This window comes from Protomyctophum bolini, assembly GCF_963924005.1.
Source record: "Protomyctophum bolini genome assembly, chromosome: 19".
NCBI classification, from domain to species: Eukaryota; Metazoa; Chordata; class Actinopteri; order Myctophiformes; family Myctophidae; genus Protomyctophum; species Protomyctophum bolini.
Window position 1 is genome coordinate 13827319 of NC_137880.1, and position 22432 is coordinate 13849750.

General features: G+C 42.7%; 2 protein-coding genes across 3 annotated transcripts; one reads left to right on the forward strand and one right to left on the reverse strand.

Moving 5' to 3' along the window:
• Window positions 1-979: 979 nt before the first annotated feature.
• On the forward strand, window positions 980-5069 carry LOC308334827 (protein CEBPZOS-like). Of its 2 annotated transcripts, XM_080791693.1 has the most exons (5): window positions 980-1111; window positions 2513-2630; window positions 3155-3199; window positions 4590-4703; window positions 4847-5069. In XM_080791693.1, the coding sequence occupies exons 2-4, from the start codon at window positions 2513-2515 to the stop codon at window positions 4670-4672; spliced, it is 246 nt and encodes an 81-aa protein (XP_080647819.1). In that variant the 5' UTR covers window positions 980-1111; the 3' UTR covers window positions 4673-4703; window positions 4847-5069. The 2 variants fall into 2 exon arrangements, with proteins under 2 accessions (XP_080647819.1, XP_080647818.1); XM_080791692.1 differs by lacking the exon at window positions 4847-5069 and having other exon boundaries at window positions 4590-4722.
• On the reverse strand, window positions 4742-22320 carry cebpz (CCAAT enhancer binding protein zeta; the record flags this gene model as incomplete). The annotated part of the gene is made up of 23 exons (XM_080791691.1): window positions 22079-22320; window positions 21120-21314; window positions 20263-20451; window positions 19742-20075; window positions 19030-19343; window positions 18335-18517; window positions 17140-17307; window positions 16788-16927; window positions 16107-16341; window positions 14630-14786; window positions 14390-14475; window positions 13292-13345; window positions 12689-12791; window positions 12358-12429; window positions 11974-12040; window positions 11473-11579; window positions 10747-10807; window positions 9348-9553; window positions 7420-7455; window positions 6654-6746; window positions 6289-6365; window positions 5416-5497; window positions 4742-4911 (listed from the first exon to the last, which is right to left on the reverse strand). The coding sequence occupies exons 1-23, from the start codon at window positions 22304-22306 to the stop codon at window positions 4742-4744; spliced, it is 3357 nt and encodes a 1118-aa protein (XP_080647817.1). The 5' UTR covers window positions 22307-22320.
• Window positions 22321-22432: the final 112 nt, after the last annotated feature.

A 22432-nucleotide genomic window follows, 5' to 3' on the forward strand; every position in this document is an offset into this window, starting at 1 on the left:
TATTATTACAAAACATTAACCTCTTCACCTCCCTATGTTATAGAAATTGTAAATAGCAGATACAAGTACAAGCTCACAACTCACCGCTTTGTGACATGTTGTGAGCTTGTAGATTTTCAAAAGATTTGTATGCATTTGGAAACGTATGAAATGGGACATTATGAGTACTTTTACTGTTACTTTAAGTAGGCTATATTTTGAAGCCCATACCAGACTTTTACATGTAACAGAGTATTTCTACATTGTGGTATTGATAGGCCTACTATTACGTAAAAGTAAAAGATGAGAATAGCGAGGCCCTCATTTCCCCATGTCTGCCGTATGGCATTGGGTGCCTCTACTTGATCAGCCTCGGTGAGTATCAGCAACACTAAGGAATGGTGCTGACTTTCCCTCTGGGCATTTGTTTGCCTCGTTAATGATGTAGGGGTATGGCCCAGGGGTTAGCGTGTCCCTGGGTGACTGCTGGGTAATTGCACCCTCTTCACTTGGCATGGTATTAGCTGGCAGATACTTCTCTCTCGGCGAGGCTTCAGCACCCCGAAAGACCAGGGCCCCCAGGAACGAGAGGAGACACAGAAATGCATCGAAGTACATCGAAGTTATGTTTTTATAGTTTGGACATTTGTGCCGTCCCTCCCTTACATTTTTATCCAATATTCTTATAATAGGCCTAATAGATAATAATAATTTCAAATATCCGATGTATATTTACATAGGTTTAAAGTGCTCATGTGGCCTAGTTCTATAGTTGCTTCTTGTGGGTTGTTTTCCTATATCTGGTAACTTATTTCTAGTTAGAGTCAAGTTCAAGTGGTTCAAGTTGCCCCCCTTTTATTTTCCTACCGTCGGATTCTAGCGTGTCCCTTGACCCTTGTAGTGTTACATTGTAATTCATGTTATTTTGTATAATAAAATGTATCATTTCATGTTGTCCAGCAGGGGGAGTGGTTTCACCAGGCTAGTGTGTCCCTGCTGAGCATCCGTACTGCGGAAATACTATACTCATCTCCACTGAAATTGATGTTTCAAACAACAGAACGTTTCTCTATAAATATTATATTTTTTTCATTGTTTTGTCGCGTTTGTTGTGAACTGAACTGAACGGAAGGTAGGCTTTACACTTACACGTTTAAAGTTTGTTTGTGCGGCTGTTTTTTCGAAGAGCTTTTTAAAGTGACCTTGTATTATAGAAGCATTCTGACATAGCTCTGGTCCATAGTAGCTCTAATGCTTCTGATTCATATATCATTCTGACAGTGGTTTTAATTTGCAATCAGCAATAATAATAATAATAATAATAAAAGAAAATAATAAAAATAATAATACACATTACAGGCCTGAATGCAGTTCAAAGTGCTTTACATTAAAATTAAAACAAAGGTTAATGAACACCTGATGTCCCTTAATGAATATCCTATCTACTTCAATTTATTGCAAAGTTAAATATTGTGTAAAGCCACAGCTGTTTCTCAACTCCTGGTCCTTGGGCCCACCATGGGTCCAAATGGACCCTTTAAGTTCTGTAACTCAAGTTTACCAATAAAATGCAAATGTTTGAATCTTATAGCATTATTTTAAGAACAGTCAGTGGTTCTCAAACTGAGAAGATGCTCTCACGGGGTCCCCTATAGCTGCAATTTGCAATTTGTTTTTATAATTTGATGAATCTACTGTAGAGTTGCAATACCCTCCATTGACTCCCCATTCATCCAATTTGCTTTTGCGATCTGCTTGTATTAAACGACGTTAAACAGCATGGTTGTTTTTCACCACCTGTGCACAACCACCTAACACACACACACACACACACACACACACACACACACACACACACACACATATTAACTGTATATATATAGGCCTATGATGATTTCGGGTGTGCCAGTACAGAACACTGGCACACCCAGGGGTCTGGAATTTCCGGGGACCCCCACACGGAGTTGCACCACTCACTTCACACGGGTGTGAGGTGGCCATGATGTCATGGACACTGGGCTCACTTACTTCCTGGAATACATGTTGTCTCAGTAAGACAGCCCTCCCCCTATCCACAAGGAGGACCAGTGCACCAAAGCATTATGGGAATTGTAGTCCAGGAAGGAAGTGAGCCCAGTGAAATACTAAAATTTCTAAAATACCCACATAAAAACCCCAGGAAAGTGTTTCTTGTCTCCCAAACATCATTAAATAAGATCTGGTTGCAAAAAGGGTGAAATGTCCCTTTAAGCAAGTAGCGGACATGACGCTAGTATGTCGCAGGGACCTCAATCCAACCCTTGATGCTGTGTGCCAAGCATGGAGGCACTGGGTCCCATTTTTATATTCTTTGGTATGACCCGGCCACCGGCCGGGGATCGAACCCCAACCTCCCAGTCTCAGGACGGACAGTCTAACCACAAGGCCACTGAGCTCGTCGGTTCAATGTTAGGCGGGGGGGAAAAAAGAACCCAACTGGTCCAACCCAAGTGGAAAAGGGTCCTGACTCCTCAGATATATTTGTGTGTTTCAGATGCCTTCCAAACCACTGGAGCCTTTGGCCAAGAAGCTGTTTAAAGGAGTGATCGTTGTGGAGCTGCTGGGGGTGTTTGGAGCGTACGGTCTGTTCTACATGATGAACACGAGGCAAGGTAGAAAATTACAATGTTTACTAAGGAAACATAATCAGGGTTGGGATCCGGATCCCAGGATTTGGAACGGTTTCCGCCGTTTCTTTTTCCCCCCGTCATCATTTTGAAGCGGTTCAGAGTGATTCCACTGAAAATGAATTGATTGCTCTGAACCGGGAACCGGTTTGCGGCCGGTTCTGTGAAAGCACCATGGTTCCAATAATCTAAAACGGAACCATTTCTAAGTTATTTTGGTGGAAAAGGGGCCTTTGAGAACCACTACAATAATACTGTATGTAAATTAAATATGATTGAATTTGATAGTTTATCAAACATTATGACAAAGGCCCAAATTCAATATTTATCCGTTTTAAATATATAGGAATGGTTAAGGGAAACCTTAAGGAATCTGACCTTTTTAAGAGGGAACTGGAATTGTTAAAATCCAAAATGGATCCCATTCCCAGCCCTTATGTTACGTTAATAGAGCTCAATTGACATCATATCCTGTACACTGAGAGCTCCCACGGTCTCCTCTGCCACAGATTTCAGAAGCACCATGAACCGAAGGTTTCCATCCATTCTAGAAGGTATGAAACATGCATGCGGTTCTCCCCTAATGTCTTTGTATTATGTATACGGTACGTAATATGTTGTAGAGGTACAACAATTAAACATACTAACCCGTTTAATCAAGTATGAAAAACAACTTGATCATTTAATACAATAATCAATCAATAACCGATCCATATATTGGGCATGTCATAGGCAAAAAGTTCAGGATGGAAGTATGTAATAGTGCTTATTATCTGGTTAATACAGTATACAATTAAACACCATTTTTAATTATTCGATGAATCAAACACATCTGCCCGTGTGAATGGATGGGCAGTGATTGGCCAATAACTGCTTTCAGCAGCCTGTTTTGATTGGACCTGAACTCAACAGACCGTCTAATGAAATGCTCAAATCAATCTGTGTCTGATTATCATCCATCTTCATATAGCGGTAATAGGTCCTCAAACGCTCATATGGTGCCATTTTATTCTTCTCAGAGTAGGGGTGTGTGGACGCTTCATTAGGCAGGCTTTTGTATTTCCTAACGAGATTAAAAACATATATTTATTAACACGAGAACTTTCCAGGAATAGAAAGCCTGCTGTTTCTATTAGCTTGGATTCCCCCATAGATGATGTCACTGGTAGGCAGGTTTCTGAACTCTCCACAGCCCTTGTTTGAGACAGACCGAGTAGACAACATACCTTATAACGTACCTTATAATAAGCATGAATGAGGACCAATTATACGAAGATAGGTTGAAAATGGGTGAAGTTAGTTTAACATACTGTACCATACAGGTTGATCAAAATAACATTTTATTATTCAGACAAAATGGTACATGGTGTAGCTTTAAATAGTTTTACTTATCCATTCTTAAAGGGGAATACCACTAATTTTCAACATTTTACTATGTCATTAATATACCTTCCCCCCATCTTGTGTTGCCTAGACCTGGAGGTCTGAAAAGAAATTATGAAGTACATCTTTGATGTCACTGAGATGTACTTCATATTGTTAGTGATATTTTTCAGACCTCCAGTTCTAAGCAACACAGAATGGGGGGACTTTTATTAATTCCACGCAACTAAGGTATATTAATGACAGTAAAGTGTTGAAAATGAGTGGTATTCCCCTTTAATGGCATCTGGCAAACTGAAACAGCACATACACTTTGAATACACTCTTGTATCAATGTACTATTAGCCTAACCATTTAACCCTATATAATTAATAGCTGATCCACAAGCTCACAATGCGATGCGCTATAGCTCCCCTTGTTGATCTGTTGAATTTTCAATAGAAAAAGAAACGTTTAGGCTTTAAACATGCCCAAAATACGGATGCAATCTTTTTTTAAGTGATTACCCTCTTGTGTCACAGAAAACAAATGTCCCCTAACAGTCCACTGTCTCTCCTCCAGCGTATTACAAGTCCAACGAGTACGCAGGGGTCTACGGGGTCCGGGAGAGAGACCACGAGACGTGGGCCACCAAAAACGACTGAAGAGCGGTCAGCGTATGGAGACGAACAAAACGTAACTTGAAAAAAAACACGTGAAAATCTCCCAGTGTTTTATTTTTTCTTCTTGAAAGTCCTTCCTTTGGCCTTGGCCTGGCCAAACATGGTGGTCAAGCCAGCCATCTTCCTCTTGTTGAAGGAGCTTTTTTTCCGTCGCAGGGTCTTGGCGTCTCTGCCGTGGACCCAGTCGTCCCTCTGAGCCTCCCACTTGAGCTGCTTCACCCCTGTGGGAAGACACAACCAGATGGGGAGAGTTGAGGTCAAGAGAGTTTGAGAACTCTACGATGGACCCAACAGAATGGGTTCATCACCCAAAAGGGCGTTCTCTCTCTCTGTTGAGAAGATGTTGTACCTGGCTAGCATCTAGCTCACTGAATAAAAACATTACAGATGATTGTGTTAGTATTGTTTTAGTAACCAGATCTTCACTAGAGCTGCAGTGATTATTCTATTGATTTACTTTTTCAATTTAATCAAATAATTGATTAAACGAATATCAGATCATTATGGTTTTATGGAAGATGCTTCTGAACATCAATTTAATGTATGATATTGCTAGTTTGACATACGGTATTCTAATACCCTTTCATCTTAAAGAAATATCTGAAATCAGTCATGGTGACTGAGAAAACTTAAACCAATCCAAATCTTTGAAGTACATTTTTAAAGGTCAATGGCAGTATTAACTGCCATTGACGAAAACTATTGTTCAGTTAAGTGTTTCTTACCTGCTTTGTCTGTGTTGGCCATGGCATTCATACCGGTGCTGTCAAACGTGGAGCCAGCATTCTCATCCAGCATGGAACCAAACTGGAACAAAAATTCACAACCAGGTGTCAATGTACAGATGATTGTTTTGATAGTTTGTTTCGACTGACACCTAGTTTGCCTGTGATTCCAGTTTACTGAGGCACTACACTGTCTCTGCATTTGACGTACAGTATGTATTTACCTTGCTGCATCTCGGCTATATTGAAAATGAGGGCCCGCCCCTCGACTGTACTCAGAGTTGAAATAAAGGTGATTATGATGCTTATTGCAAGTCGTTCTAGATAAGAGCGTCTGCTAAATGCCTAAATTGTAATTTGTTAAAAATCAGATCCCCAACACCAGCAAGGCCATGTTCAGACTGCAGGCAAATCTGATGTGTTCTTCAAACCTGATCTTTAAGACTGACTGTCCGCACTGTTACCTTCGGACAGAAACTTTTATACTTTGCCCTAAATATTAATGCCCTACTAAGCTACTTCATCATATAAAGAGAGTCACACAAAACAAAAGTTTTGGAAGTGATCAGAATGGATTTGTGTATTCAGACAGCTTGTGAGCTTGCAGAACGGCTATTCTTGGCAAGCAACACCATAACTCCTTATACAACGTATGAGTATAAAGTATAAATCAGGCTACAGTGTGAGACATCTGTAAAAATCCAATTAGAATCACATTTTAAACTACCTAGGAATGTGGTTCACATCTGACGAGCACAAATCTGTTTCCATGTTGGTTTCTTGCTGTTGACAAAACCAATCTGAATAGGCCAAAACTCGAATTTGTGCTGACAATGTGAATATAGTTAATGTACATTATTATAACAATCTTACCTCCTCAGCAGAAGCAAACATAGTGACGTCGTCCTTCTTTGCTTTCTTTAATTTCTTTGTCTTCTCTAGTTTAGAACCTACATGGTAGGATGGAGCGTTACTCATCAACTGTAGCAAGTAGCAACAAACTTTAAATGTCAGTAAATAATATAGCCATGAATGTGTATTAATAAAGTTGGTAAACGACTGGTTCTTGACATCGTGTACAAATGGAAACATTTGTAGTACACTCTCAGAGTTAAATAAACAGTGATGATGTCAGGGTCCCAGATACCTTTTTTTAATCAAATGGGGGTCGACTGAACAAATACATATCAAGCTGGGAGTCTTTGAAATGAAAAAAGGTTGCGTATCACTGAACAAACCTATGGATCCGGAGATGTCCAGATCTTCTGTGATCTTCCTCTTGGTCTTCTTCGAGCGGGACGGCAGCTCCGGTTCCTCCTCTACGTCAGACTCTGAAGAATGAGGCATACATGTAAACATATATATTTACATATTCTAAAACTATCAATGTGTGCAGTGATGTGAAATACTGTGTGTATAAACCAGTGGTTCTTAAATGTTTTTAATTGATTCTGCATTCTGTACAGTGTTTTTTTTAGGTGTACGGTTTTTAAGGTCAAACACAACAATGCAACTCAATGAGTTGCCTTGGTGTGGTTTACCTTAATAACAGTTTTGTCTCGACCCGACCCTTTGGTGTGGTTTGGGCTTAAGCGTTTGGTTTCCAACGGCCTTTGCCAAGTTCCACCCGTGGTTGTGCCCCTCTTTACACCCATTCGTTGCCGTTTCTTGGTTGGACAAAGCGTCTTTTAGTTGCTTCGCATTGAAATTCAGTGTATTCCACAATGCTACGCCAGACTTCCCGGTCCTTCATTGCCACCCCCAGTTCCTGCCTACTTGGTTTCAGTAAAAAGGAACATCTCAGGTTCAGTAGAGTGACTAGGCATGAATTATGTTTTTCAATGTTTTAGCAAATTCCCCATAAACAACCATAAGGCGGAACCAGGGTAGAACAAGGCAGAAAGAACCTGCTAGTCGGTGACCAATCAGAAGGCTGACAAAATCGCTAGAAGAATAAATATGTCACTACTGGCTGGGTGTGATGAGAGAGTAAGAATAACTTACCATCAAAACCACCATCATCTTCATCAAGCTCTGGTACTGAGAGGAGAGAACACACAAGCAAATAAACCAATCAGTATGCAGATTTATGGGATTATTGATATGATGTACGTGTGGCTTACACAACTATTGATTGATGAATGATAGATTCAAATGAGGGAGATTGTCTCCTCTGTATAATAAATTCCCGCAAATATCTGTCTCTTTTGTTAGCTGTTAAAACATTTTTAGGGAAGCCAGGGTTAACATGGCAACCATTTATTTTTGCTTTGGTTCTCAAAGTGGGGACATGGGCAGACGTGTACGAATGGAAATATCAAGCGTTATGGGGGTCCTTGAAGTTAAAAACACTTACAGGTCTGACAGTATAGAAATGGTACCAAATGGACCCATAGGCCCTCATTTATCAATCGAGTGTAAAATCTGCCACAGATTCGAGTGCAGGTTTCGTAGTACACCCACGTCGCCACGGCATTTATAAAGTGATCGCAAACAGCTGATCCTTCCTTAATTTCGTCCTGACGTTAATAAATGTGACGGCTGAAATCTATCTGGCACGCCCTATGAAATCAAGCCTCGCCCTCGTTTTTGCGACTGAACACATGAATTACGACCTGTGGGAACCATGGAAACAAGTTTTTACTATAGAAAAAAGGTTTCTCCCGTGCCTTGCCCGCCTCACGCACCTCTCTCTCACACACACACACACACACACACACACACACACGCAGAAGCACACGCAACTTGCAAGCCCACTGGTGTCTTGTTAAATAAAGAACGAACACCTGCATGAATTAAATAAAGTTGTAGGCCTACCCTGTCTGTTTTCCTCTCACCTCGCTTGCTTTGCTGTCATGTCCACGCATGCACGCATATACATGACACATCGACATCGCATCGCCATGAATGGAATTAGTTTGTAGGCTGGCCTATATTAATTTTACCCATTCGTGCGCAGTGCACGGCGAAGGCGTGATACTGCGCACTGCTGTGATATTAAAGTCCTGTGGGTGACATGCCTGCATGAGAGATAGGCTATCATGTCGTCAAGGCAGCTCACAATCAACGTTTATGTAGTGATTTGATCATTGATGAACGAATCATAAACATATGGATGAAGGCTTGCCGCTTGCGCTGGTATGTGTTGGCGACGCACGCCGCGGTCCCGTCCTCCCGACCCCCGAAAATGATGTCGCTTTTATCTGAACTGTCAAAACTGTCTAAGCACTTATAAATGGTGAATGATTAAGCCCCTTACGCCTATACCCTGCTAGTACTTACTACAAATAGGCAAGCTGTATTGTATGCTTGTCATTGTCACTTGGAAATAAAGGCGTGCAGTCCATTCATGCCTTTAAAAAAATAATAATATCATAATCGCATATGCCGCATCACCGCGTCCGCATGCGCTCCAAAATCATCTCACAAGTGCGCTCGCATAACAAGTGTTTGATTAAGCACAAACTAATACATTGTAAACATGTTATATTGTTTTTAATTGCGCGATTTTAATTACTTGTAAAGTTGGAAATCTCTCTTTTGTTTTTTATATTAACATTTTAGGAGTGAAAACATATGTTTAGATGCCTGTGACAGTGTCAGCAGTTCAGACAAGGCTGCTCCGCTTGTGTAAGAAAGAAAAAAATGCGTACGCCAGCTGAGGAGCAAACGTGGATTTTCAACGTTGTCACGTTCAATTTCAAGCGTTGGCGGAAATGGTAAATGTCAAAAATGTCGGCAATTTCGGCGTGCACCCATATTTTGGCGTACGCACGGTTGATAAATGAGGGCCTTACTGTCCTGTATCTCTGAGAGTATAAAAATGGACCCTTACGGGTCTGTAACTCTCAGAGTTATGTGGGTCCTTGAAATATATAAAAAGAAAGGTTTGAGAACCACTTGTCTTAACAGTAGTATTTGATGATCCATACTCTCATCATCATCGTCATCGTCATCATTTCCCCCGGGGCCCATGAAGGTTCCTCCCTCCTCCTCCAGCTCGTCTCCAAAGTCCTCCTCGTCCATGCTGCCCAGAGACACCTCCTCGTCGTCCAGGTCCTCATCCATGTCCACGTCAGAGTCATCAGAGTCTGCCTCCGAGCCCTGCTTCTTCTTCCCTTTGCTGCTCTTCACGTCACTGACCAGAACATCACATGAGAGCACGTTAACAATTTGAATAACTGCTATAATGTACCGCTCTTCATGTCACTGATCACATGAGAGCATATTAATCACCCAGGTTTCATATTTGGAGAGAAAACCTGGGACAAATGCACATTATATTATTATGTTTATCTGCTTGACCTATGCATGTTATTGTATACGAGTGATACATGTACATGTGGAAAACTGAAGTGACGTTAAAGTCAATATGAACATTCCCAGTTCATGTGAGGGGTAATGGGTCTGATTACCAGGGTGATTGAGTGATTGATGCCAGCCCAACTTTACAAATAGAGGGTGTGGTATGGGGGAACAAACAACCTGTGTACTAGTGTGAACGGGTGGATGAAGAGGTCGTCTCCCAGGTGCCAGTGTTACGTTAGGGAGAAATAAAATAAAATAAAAGTGTATTATGCTAAAAGGTAATCTGCAGCCAAGAAGCAAGAACTATCGAGCCCAGCGGAAAAGGAACGTTTGGTTGCTGCTGCCGGATTTCAAGCGCTGGAGGCATTCACACAGTCAGTGGAATATGACGCAGCTGCTGCCGGTGAGTTAATTCCAAGCGTCTTGTTCTTTTGGATTACAAACATAAAAGAGGTACCCTGAACGTGCGCTATTCTTTGGGCCGTTTCGTGTGGAACTAAGGAACTAATTTTTTCCCGGGAGCACGCTAAGAAGCAGAACGTCTGAATTAATTGTGGATTGTTGATTTGCTTATTTATTTTGTTCAGTAGGGAAAGATATAGGGACAGTAGCCTATTGAAAAACCAAGTTTATCTTATTTCCATTTGTCGTGTCAATTATAACTTTTATGTGGCTTCAATATAAAAAGCATTCAGCTAAAAACACGTCGATTCCGTTGTTTTTCCTTTAGTTAATTAATAGATATGCTTTCAAGGTAAAAGGCTGATTGTTACAAACACACTCACAATATTTAATGTAGAGAGAAAACCGAAAATACATGTTGGAGTCGAAGTGACACTGAACCCCGGCCCTAACCGCTCCCAATGAGCAGGTTGGTGCCTTGCATGGTTTAATCCGCTGCTGGAGACGAGTGTGAATGCATGTGTGAATCGGTGAATGTAAATGCACACTGTAAAGCGCTTTAATGCACCGTTTTTCTTTTACCATTTAGCGTTAAAGTCAGAGTTGTGAATCAGTTCTTACCCAGCAAAGTCCAGGTCATCAACCGGTAGATCAATGAACAAATCATCTCCTTCAGCGGCGTCTGAGTGCAAACACAAGACAAGACATGTTTATTCTCACACCCTCCTTCCAGCGAGCAGAAACTTTGTAGTCTCTAGCATGATAGTACCGCTCGGCGCTCTCCAAACAGAACAGATCTACAAACCTTGTTAGCTTGTATATCTGTTTTTTGGTGAGTGCTACCATCTTTTCTGCAGGTAAACACCACCACTCTACTCCAGAGGCTGATGATATTTATATATTTATTTGAAAACTTGTGAAATGGGACATTCTGCATTTTTTTTATTCCAGACTTTTACTTGTAAAATGTGGTCCTTGAGGGGTCCGGGGTTCCAGGTGGTACCAGCTAAATGGAGAGTTGGTAACCAAATGGACCCTTATAGATCTTTAAATCTCAAGAGTTAAATTTATTGTTAATTATTTGCATTACTTACAAGAAGTCTACACAATAGAGACCGTAGAATAATTGTTATTTTGATCAACGTTTGCCTGTTATCTCTCCTATGGTACCACATCAATACAGCATGGAATTATGGACAAAATCTTATCCAACGATAACAAAATATTCTAGTTTAGTGAGGCGCTAAATCTCGTCAAATTGGTGGTCTTTGGCTCAAATGCCGGATAAATAATGGACCTCGATATGAAAAAAGGTTGAAAACCAGTGCTTTGAGTCACAGTACTCACCCAGGATTCTCTCAAACTCGTCATCGTCCACGTCTTCAACGCTCTCCTCGTCCTCCTGTCTCTTGGGTCGACGCTTCTGCTTCTCCTTCTCCTGCTTCTTAAAGAACCTGCCAGAGGTCACAGAGGTCAAAACTACAATAAAGAAACGTAGACGTCCCGTCTCAATAAGAAAGTAGGCTGTGCCCTCGGGGCTCAAGTGTCGGTGTGTTAACCCATTAATACCTGAGGCCGATTCTACGAAAAGAATAATAATCTGATTGCATTAAACAACATTAAGCTCACTTTGCCACTCAATGTGCCACTCACTTTATGCATGCACATAACCTTTTTAAATGTTCAAAAATAGCAATGTACAACCTCGCAGCACAGCACAAAGTGGCGTGCTGTGAGCTTGTATATCTGCTATTTGTGTCCTAAATGTTCTAAATCCTAAGAGTTTTTTCTGAAAAACGTCTGATACATATAGTTACAAATACAATCTAAGAGTGTGTCCAGTCTCACCGGTGGAAGAAGATCTCGTCCACAGGGATCTGACTCTCGTCTTTAGACAGAAACGCCTCGCAGTTCACTGGAAAACAGGCAGACATCCTTTAACCACATGAACGCAATATAGGCCAAAATGTGGCAAAAATGGTCCACCTACATTCCTACAAGCTCACAACGTGTCACATTGTGAGCGTGCATATGGGCGATTTTCTACCGTCAAAATAAGAGGACAGAGTACAGAGCCCTGGGGGACTCCGGTCAACAACGTGAGGGTTTAAGTGGTTATATCTCAATCAAAATGCTAAACCAGTTTTTGAACGCACGTCTAAAATTATACTTTTACTAAATATCACATTGTCTCGTGCAGATTTAATCATCACACTCACTCCATGAACTCACCTGCCAGAGCGCGGACGTTGTTCAACCCAAACATCTTCTGTTTGGGTTGCATCACTGTGGTGTCTGTGTTTTCTGAGGAGGTAAATGCAACAAAGTCAATTTGTGTCACTGTTTTGGGCATGTCATACTTTAAATGAAAATCTTCAAAAGAATGTGAAATTGTTATAATAATACATTTTATTTGCAACACTTTACATTTCAAGTCAAGAAAAGAGATGCACATTTAAAAACAATGACAACGATAAAATGTCAAACGATTGCAGACAACCCCCCCCCCTCCAACTTATACAAATATACACCACTAAGAACATTAAGTTAGAAGTATAATTACGTTTTCCTTTGGCTTGCTTGGGGTTCCTGAAGACGAAACGGTCCAGGAAGCGGATCAGAGTGAAATCCTGCAGCGGATCTCCAGAGTACTGGATCAGTTCTCCCTGCACAACACAAACACACACACATCCAGGTCTAGGAGAACAGTAGGACTGTCGCCGACAAACAAATTCCTTAAAACACATTGACTGCATTGACGATATGTTTTTTAGACACCAGTGTCTGTTGAGATTGTGAATTCTTAGGGCCGATTCATACTCCCATTTTAGAGCCGAATAAAAGTCGGTTCGGCTCTGTAGAGCCTACAATGTGACGTCATTTGAGGTTCGGGGGGGCGGGTACCGTCCTAAAGGCGGCTCTTCGGTGCTACTGAAAATTTCTGACGAGCCGAAATAATTTAGGCACTACAGCGCCGAAACAGCGGTAAAATAAGAGTATGAATCGGCCCTTAACTCCCCCAGACTGACTTTGGCATTTGTTTAAAAAAAACACCAAAGTGGCCTTGGCCGCTAAAATGACGAAATTCCACATGGGATGTTATGGGAATCTCTGCATTTTAATTGTCCAAGTCCAAGAGCGTCCGTTTATCACCCGCAAACCATACCTGTATGATGGTCTTGGCAAACAGAGACACTGAGGGGTGGTAATGTGCTGAGAGCTGGAAGAGAGACAGACAGACAGACAGAACAGCACATGAGAGAAACGATACATTTACATGTGAAGAAGGTAAAATATAGATATATTGTGATGATAAAATAAAACAAACTAATTATGTCAACCAGACCTCATCTGCAAACAACATTTCTACCATTCTGCCAAATTAGTTTGACCAACAAATACCAAAGATATATACACAAGAATGCAGGGCTGGGCCGCCGGCATTTGTCCGGGCACCCTTGACTACAAAAGATAATAATAATGTTGGTGTTGTTAGGTCCACACCAAAGTGGTCCAGGTGTCATTTTGTGCAAAAACTGGAGCTTGTGAAGTCTTGCGATAGACGAGACTTCCTGCTTTACGGCTGGAACACAGCAACGGCGTTACTATGCAGTAAAATGAAACACTACACATACTAGTACTGTGTAGTGGGCTTATGGTGGGGTAGGGGAAATGGCTAATATTGCGCTTTTGCACAAAATGACACGTGGACCGCTCTCAAAGGGCACCTACGGATGGCTGCAATTCGAAACTGGCCTCTGTAAAATCTGAATCCCCCCCCCTTTCCCCTCACTGTATATGTATCTTTTCCCTTTTTGCTTCCTATATGATGAATTCCTGATTTGTTCTTTAACTACATAGAAGTGTCTATTTGTATGTCTCTAAATGTTTTGATGAATTGAACAATGTGGACCCTGTTGTAAACAAGTGTAATGCTTAATTGGGTCGTCCACTCACAGTTAACAGTCTCTGTATTGAGTTTGTGCTTGAAATGTACTGTAATTCTACAAACTGTTAATAAATATTAAATCAAAAAGTGTGGACCTAACAATGACAACTAAAGGTAAGAAAGCCTTCTAGCACGAAATTCTCAAATGGGCGGACCGCATCAGAAATATGGACCTCTCTAGGGGGCCGGGGCCTCCCGCCGCTCGCAGACGAGGTCAGAGAGAGAAGGAGGAGACTGGCAGGACATCGTGTCAGGCACAGAGAAGAAGAGGTAGCAAACATGGTGCACCATCTACGTAGACACACTGCGGTATACCTGCTGTAACTCCCACAGTGTGGAGCGGTCAGCACCACAGTACAGAGGGTTTCTGTGATGAGGGTCGTACGTCTCCAACTTCTTCCCTGGTAAGAAAGAAACAATGGTCATTCACAGCAACATGTTAATGTAGACTGTAGAGGACAGAAATCATATTTCACTGCTTATGTCTTATTATTTTTATTATTATCTAAAATTCCACTACTTTCCCAGATTGAATGGCCTTAACAGCACACCTACCCTCCAGGTTCTGGTGATGTACCCATGATGCCGCGGGTCTGGGCCCTTCGGCGGTCCGTTCTGCACTCTGTCCTTCCTCGACTTTGTCGGCGTCCACAAAGCGCTCCTCGTCGTCATCGTCGTCAGCGGCGTCTTTGAACACCTCCTCCTCGACGTCCTACAACGGGAAGAAAATCATATTGATGAGACAATCTGAGAACTCAGGATGTTCCATTAGGGTCCTACTTATTCAATTCCTCAACAAAGCATACAAATTTAACACAAAAATGGCAAAGGGTAGGGTATCAACAAATACAAAGTTACAAACACGTACTAAACATGTACTAAAGAGATACTAAAGAAAATACGTTCATCTACCCTTTAGTCTCCTGATGGTTGTTTTTAAGATCTGAGGGCAATTCTACGAATGCCTTCTAAATCAGTAGATCTAACACTTTCAATAGTTTCCAAAAATAGCAGATGTACAAACTTGCAGTGTGAGGCTGAGCTGTAAGCTTGTACATCTGCTATTTTCCGAAATTTTAGTTTAAAGGACCTATAACATAACATTTTTGGTGTTTTTTGGGCTCCCCTATGTGTTTAGTATCCCCACAAATAAGCAATTTTGAACTGTCAGGATTTCACATCATATAGGGGCATTTATGGAAATTTCTCTCAGGAACAGCTCAACTGATTTGGTCATACGCATTATGTCATCAGTATCACCCTACTTTGTATAATTCCTCCTCTTCTTCAGTCTTCAGTTCCAAATTCGCATTTCCACTTTGTTTACAATGTCCACCATTGTTGATTTTCCAAGTTGGTATGGAATGGAAACAGGCCTGAGTTTATCTAGCATCAGTATTATAATGACTTAAATATTAAATAATTTGCACCTCAGGACATTGTGGTACTATAGCTAAAACTGCTTCAAAGTCCAGAAAGAAATTACTTGGACTGGTTATATCAGAGTGGTGATTGAGGGTCAAACCATTAGAAATAAGTTTGAGGAACATAGACAATATGACATTACATATTAAAAACTGTTTTAAAATTAATGTTATTTCTGCTTTAAGATGACACGGATGCTTTCCCTAGCTAGCTTTCAAATGAGAATTGAATACATTAAATGTCAATACGAGGTAATTTAAAATCAAATCTTTTTTTAATGGTAGTGGATCGAGAGAGCGGCAGGACTCGTTTCGATGCATTTAACCTATTTAGGCCTGACGTCGAAATAAAAAAAAATATATAGAAATCCTCCAGTTTTCTGAAATAAATATTTTCACGACCTACAAGCTCGTAGCATGCCACTCGGTGGCAGGCTATGAGCTTGTAGATCTGCTATTTAACGCGGCACCGAAAAATCGGAACCACAATCGTTTTCTTTTTTCCCCCTTTTTTTCAGTATCCACATCATAGACTGGATCACACGGGCCAGTTTGGAACAAAAAACAGGCTTTCCTCCGAGGTGGAAAGTCTGGTAGCGCGAGGTTACCGTGTTGTTATCCTGCAGCAGGAGGCGGAGTCCCGGCTTGTTCCTCATGACCTCTGACACCAGGAAGAGGGCGCCGCAGGCGAAGGTGGCGTTCTGCTCCTGGCTGACCTGCAGCAGCCTCTTGACGAAGGCCTTGACCCTCCTCAGCACGATGTCCGCCTTCATGGACTTGTAGAGCAGGTTGAGGAACATGCTCTGTCTGGAGCTCACGCACAGGCCCGGGTCCAGAAGCTTCCTGAAAAACCACCGAAAAAATAACACTTTACACCGACATTTCTATATTGTTTTGGGATCTCGACGCACTGCACATGGTATGGTGGGGCCCGAGATCATTAAATGTGTGCAGCCACTATCCAGGTCTGTTCGGGTCGGGTCTTAACTTTCAGGGCCGTGGAGAACTCCAATCAACACCATGTAGAATGGTTTATTATTATTATTTTAATAGCGGAAATAGCTGATCTACATGCTTACAACGTGCTCTGCTATTTCCGATTATCTGATATAATTGTGATTAGACGATTATGTATTAGTAGTAGACTACCAGTCTGAGTCTACCTGTAGAGAGCCACATAGTAGCGGTCTGAGATGGTCTGCTGAGTCTAACAGACACCAGTCTACCTGTAGAGAGCCACATAGTAGCGGTCTGAGATGGTCTGCTGAGTCTAACAGACACCAGTGTACCTGTAGAGAGCCACATAGTAGCGGTCTGAGATGGTCTGCTGAGCGTCCATGGCCTGGAACAGCAGCATGAGAGCCTGCACCGCCGTGTTGAAACGGACCATGTGGACCACCTTGAACAGCGTGTCTAGCTGCTCCTTCACCTAAACAAACAACAACAGTTAATCCAACTGCTCTTTCACCTAAACAACAGTTAATCCAACTGCTAGTTTAAATAGCCAAAGAAGCAGATCTCCCAACAAGTCGTAATGCGATACCTTGTTGTGAGCCTGTGGATCGGCTGATTTTGATGCTGCTGCATTAACTCATTTTGCGGAGGGATCTCAAATAACATCATTTAGTCTGGGAGGTTTACCTTGTCGTCGCCTGCCTTGGTGTAGGGATAGGCGCGGTTGACGCCAGTCAGCAGCGCGCCCAGCATCTTGGAGTTGACGTCCTTGTTCTTGACACAGGCACGGAAGAAGGAGAAGTACATGGAGATGAGCTTTGTGGCCAGCTCCGCCTCCTCGTGACTGAGCAGCACCTGAACGGGGAGGAACAACAAATACGGTACAAAAACGCAATTACAAATCAAAAGAATAAGTGTGTGTGATGTTTGGCAAAATGTTTAGGAGTAATATAAACTTTTTTTGCAACAATTGTCTTCATTTTGTTGAGGAAATGCAGAGCCAGATGACTCATAGCATCTCTGAGGACAGAATTCTGGGTGAGCAGGACATGTGCAGCATTTTGTACACAACGGGCCACTCCTGAAAACTTTGGAAGCCAATCTTAGCCAACAGACTCGTCTTGATCACATGACTATAGATCATGTGTACCGATTTGCGTGAGATTTGGATGAAATCTGTGCGACTAACGTAAACAATGTTTTCCAGAAATCGGCCTCATGGTGGCGTTATAACAAGCTGATGTGGAGGGATGCAGGGAAAATGTTTTTCCATGGCCTCTAGGGAGTCAGTTATAGGTAAAACAGGAATTGCCCTGTTATAGCGCCACCGTGAGGCTGATTTGGAAAGAAATGAGTGGCATGTCGTCCTCGGCCTAGTGGAAATGTGCGTGTATAATTTCAAGGAAATTGCACACAGAGTTTGATTTGTGCCATTTTGTTCGAAACGGACCAATCATGTGAGCTTTGGAAGCCAATCTTAGCCAATCAGGATGGAAGGTGCGTGTTGATCACATGACTATGGAGATAGTGTATACCAAATTGTGTGATGTATGGATAAAATGTGTACGAGTAATCTACAGAAATGCGTTTTCCCTAAATCGGCCTCATGGTGGCGCTATAACAGGTCGTTGAGCAATATTTGGGGCAGAGGTTCGTCGTTGGCATCCAGGGAGTGTGTGTGCAAAGTTTGGCATGGATCGGGCCAACTGTGCCGGAGATTAGCTGGCAACAGACGGACGGAAGGAAGGACGGACGGACACACGGACAGAGTGAAAAACATACGTTTATTGTCTCCACGAGGCCGAAGGCATGGGGAGCTTGCCTTCGTCCTGGTGGAGACAATAAGCGAGTAAATAATCTATTCATTCAAAGTGAGCAGGACCTGGTTGAGGAAGCAGATGGCATAGTACTGGGCCTTGGGGCTGATGTTGGGCCTGAACACGAGGCGCTCCACCTCGCTGCACACCACCCCCTTCATGTTGGGGTGCTCGTGGAGCAGGGTCTCCAGGAGGTACGACGCCTTGGCCGCATTCTGAGTCTCGGGGTCCCCCACTTTGTTGACCACCTGTCGAGAGAGAGAAAGACTTGGTCACACAAAAGCATCAAAAGTAGCAGATCTACAAGCTTGAAGGTTTTGAGCTTGTCGATCCATTTGATTCCCGAAAGGTTAACATTTTTGGACATCTGATGTTTCCACCTGAAAGAGATGATGTTTCCACCTGAAAGACGATATACAAGAACAAACACGAGAGTAAAGTTCTTTGGTTTCGGTTCCTTAATCACGTGAACCATAGTGTCCCTATTCTGGCGTGCGAACATTCGTCAAAAATAGTGAATCTAGTACAAGCTTGAGAGCTTGTAGGTCTGCTATTTTCGGTAAAGATATTTAGTGTAGAGGGGGAGCCTGTACGTAAGTACATTTATTTATCGTACCCCTGTACGTAAGTACATTTATTTATCTAGCGATTATCACAGAGAGATCTCACAAAGCGCTTTACAAACCTAACCTAAACATTAGGCATTCAAACAATTAGAAACAGAAAAATAACAATAATAATAATAACAGAAGATTTTCACCTGTATGAGCAGCGCCCTCTCCTGTTCGGGGCGGTTGCACAGCAGCCTGTGAGCAGTGGCCAGGGCCTTGGCCTTGTTGGCCGCCACGGTGTCGCGCGCCACCCCGTCCAGCGCCGTCACAAACTCGGCCATGTGGCGCTTCAGCCGGTCCTCGAAGTACCAGAGGACGAGTCGGCGGTCGCGGGAGTCCCGGTTCCCGCTGGCCATCTCCTCCACCTGGTCGAAGGGCCGCTGGGCAAAGGGCCGCAGCTTGCGGTTCTCCGGCAGCAGGTCGGACAGGAGCAGCTCCTGCAGTGTGTCCAGGGCCATCATACCTAGAGTAGAGGATGGGTGTCGACATTAGGGTCCAAGTCCAAGCTGATGGCTATTGGCTACCACTACCAGGCATGGACTCTGTCGGGTGGAAACCAGGTCCAAAACCGTTCAGGATTCAAATAAAAATAACAGCAAAACATTTCTTTAAGTTGACAATCGATGTACATTTTAAAAACAAATGTTTCAGCATTGGCTCCATTTCAGGTACTACTGATATACACAGCTAGTACATAACAGCAAATACGATTTACTTCAGTTAACGCTAAAAATAATACAAATTTGACCTATACCCATCTCTACTATTATGGAACCGAAACGGGGAATCGATAAGAACCAGAATCGATCCACAGAATACGTCGGTAAAGTCCCCAACGTTACCCCAGCCCTGAAATCCTACCCATCCGCCGGCTGGCCTTCTTGGTCACCATGCCGACGAGGCTCTCCACGTGCTCCAGCGTGTGCACGGGAGCGTCCTGGATCAGCACTGTCATGGCCGCCATTCGGTCAGGCAGCGTTCCGGTGGAGACCACCGACTTCATCCAGGCCGTGTTGGCGCCCTTCTGCATGCTCTTGCGGGTCTTGTACAGCTGGGCTTCGGCCTCAAACAGCTGCAGGGCCAGATCTTTGTACTGCTTGACCACGGAGGCGTCCTGAGGAGGCGCCGAGGAGTCTGTGCTCTCCGATGAGTACTCAAAGTCGTACCATTTACCGCCAGGCTTCACCAACAGGAACTGTGTCCAAGGAATTGTCAAAGGTATCGATTAGCAATTTAATTGTGTTGAGGCAAAAATGTAATACATGAGATCATGGGTACAATAGTACAATAGTTATTGGGGGAAAGGTGTCTTGAATATGCAAAATGTCAGAATATATTTAGGCAAAAGCTTGACTACATGTAGTAGCACGATTCTTCCTCACCTGTCTGGGCTGGAACTCGAACACGCTGGCGCTCTGCTTGGCGTTCTTCCTGGCATTCTTCTTTGTCTTTTTGTCGTTGGCTTCTTGTGTGCCGTCTTTACTGGCCTCTGGATCTGTCTTGGCTTTGGCCTTCTTGCTTTCCTTCTGGTTGGCGTCCTTGGAGGATTGGTCTTCCGTCTGAGCAGTGTCCTGGGAGTACAGTTATCATTAGTACTTAATCACCTGTCGCTGTTATTTGAGCTACTCGCAATTGTTTTGCATAATCCTTAGCATCTTCTCCGTTCATCTGTATCACAACGTTGTCCACTTTTAAACTAGCCTACCCTTTTGGGGCATTTAAAAAAATAGTTGATATCCTTTTTAAATACATTCCCGAAACTAGGAACAACAGCTGATATACAAAATCACAATGGGGTCATTGTCTGTAATTACTTTGTGTATTTCAGTAACAGCTTTTGTATTTAAGTAACTTTTCATATCTGCCCTTTGCAATTTGTATTTTCAAAGCCTAAAGGCAAAACATAAATGTAACTAATATACTTCAATACTTTGTGTGCTGTCAAAAACCCCAACTAAAGGCCTATATTCATACCTCATCCCCTAAGAGTATGAATAGGCCTTAAAGTTTCCCGATTATGGCCCGGACGGCTGGCGTAGCCGTCTGGACACCTTGGCTGGTAATCCAGTCTGGTAGTGTGCAGCGGGTTCGACTCCCGATCCCGACGGCCTTTACTGCATGTCACCCCCCCCCCATCTCTCTCCACATTTCCTGTCAGCCTACTGTATACCTATCCCTTTATACAAAATAAATAAAGGCAAAAGCCATAAAGTTTCCCGATTAGGACGACGGCTCTAACCTGGGAAGCTCCGTCCTCTGGCTCTTCGGGTTCGTCGGGTATGATCTGCACCTCGGCGTACGAGCGGATGCCGATCTTGGCGATGAACTTCTCCAGCTCACCGTCCTCCAGGTCGTCAATGGCAACCTTCTTTCCTCCGTCGACGAGCTCGTTCTCGTTGTCCTCGTTCAGGTGGGCGAGCATCACGTAGTCGGCCTGCAAGAAGCCGTGTGGACAACGTCATGTTTCACAACAACAGCTGCCAACCGTTTCAATATTTATACAGACGCACTTAACCAGTTTCTAAATCAAAATGTTTCAAAATTTGAAAAAACTAAATAGATATACAAGGCAAGCTCGCATTGTGACGTGTTGTGTAGTTCGCCTATTTTTTGCAACTTTTGAGTGACGCTGTCGCATGATGACAAATTATAGGGAAATAATTTATGGAACTTTTTTGGTGGCCTCCTGCAGTTACAAGTAATGTAAAGTAAAGGCTGCAGTGAAAGTGATCATTTATTTATTGTACTCTATCGATGCGTTGTGTTGTGTTCATTTGTGTTAAAGATATACATATACAGACATACATAAAACCTGTGTATTATAATAATAATAATAATAAGTGGTGAAAGGTTTTCTGTACTTTTACTGCTCCTGTTGATGGTTATGTCTTGAAGAATTGAATGCACGTACAGGACCACAATTGAAACAAGCCCTCAGGGCTTTATGTGGTTAGCATCATTGTATAATCGTACCTCTGTACTTTGATTGATTAATAGATTATTTATTAATAGTTTGCACAATCAATCAATCAATCAATCAAAAGGTCATCTCTGTACAGTAAACACCATAGAGAACCATGCACATTCCACTGAAGACATTAGCCAGCCCATAATAATAGAATCATGAGTCACGACAATGTAATAATGAGCGTTATATTGTTATATGAATGTGTTTTGTTTGATTTGAAGTGTCTTTACTTGAGTTCCACCCCATCGCATCACGTCCTCTATCCGCAGCTCGTTGTCATCTTTCTGAGTTGTCTGTTGTGTTTTAGTTTTAGCCGCTGGCGCTGAACCTCCGGCTTCCTCGTCCTCCTCATCGTCATGCTCGTCTTCTTCAGGCTCGACTTCGTGTTCATTAAACTCGTATTTCTTCATTGTTGTAGTCCTTTTATCTCCCTTCTGCTTCTTGTTTTTGGGAGCCATGCTGGAAAAAAATGCAGCATGGATTACTATGGACGAATGACCCGGACGTGGAACACGAACAGACACTTCCACGGTGGAAAAATAGCAGATTCACAAGCCCACGACGCGTTGCGGACGCGATACCTC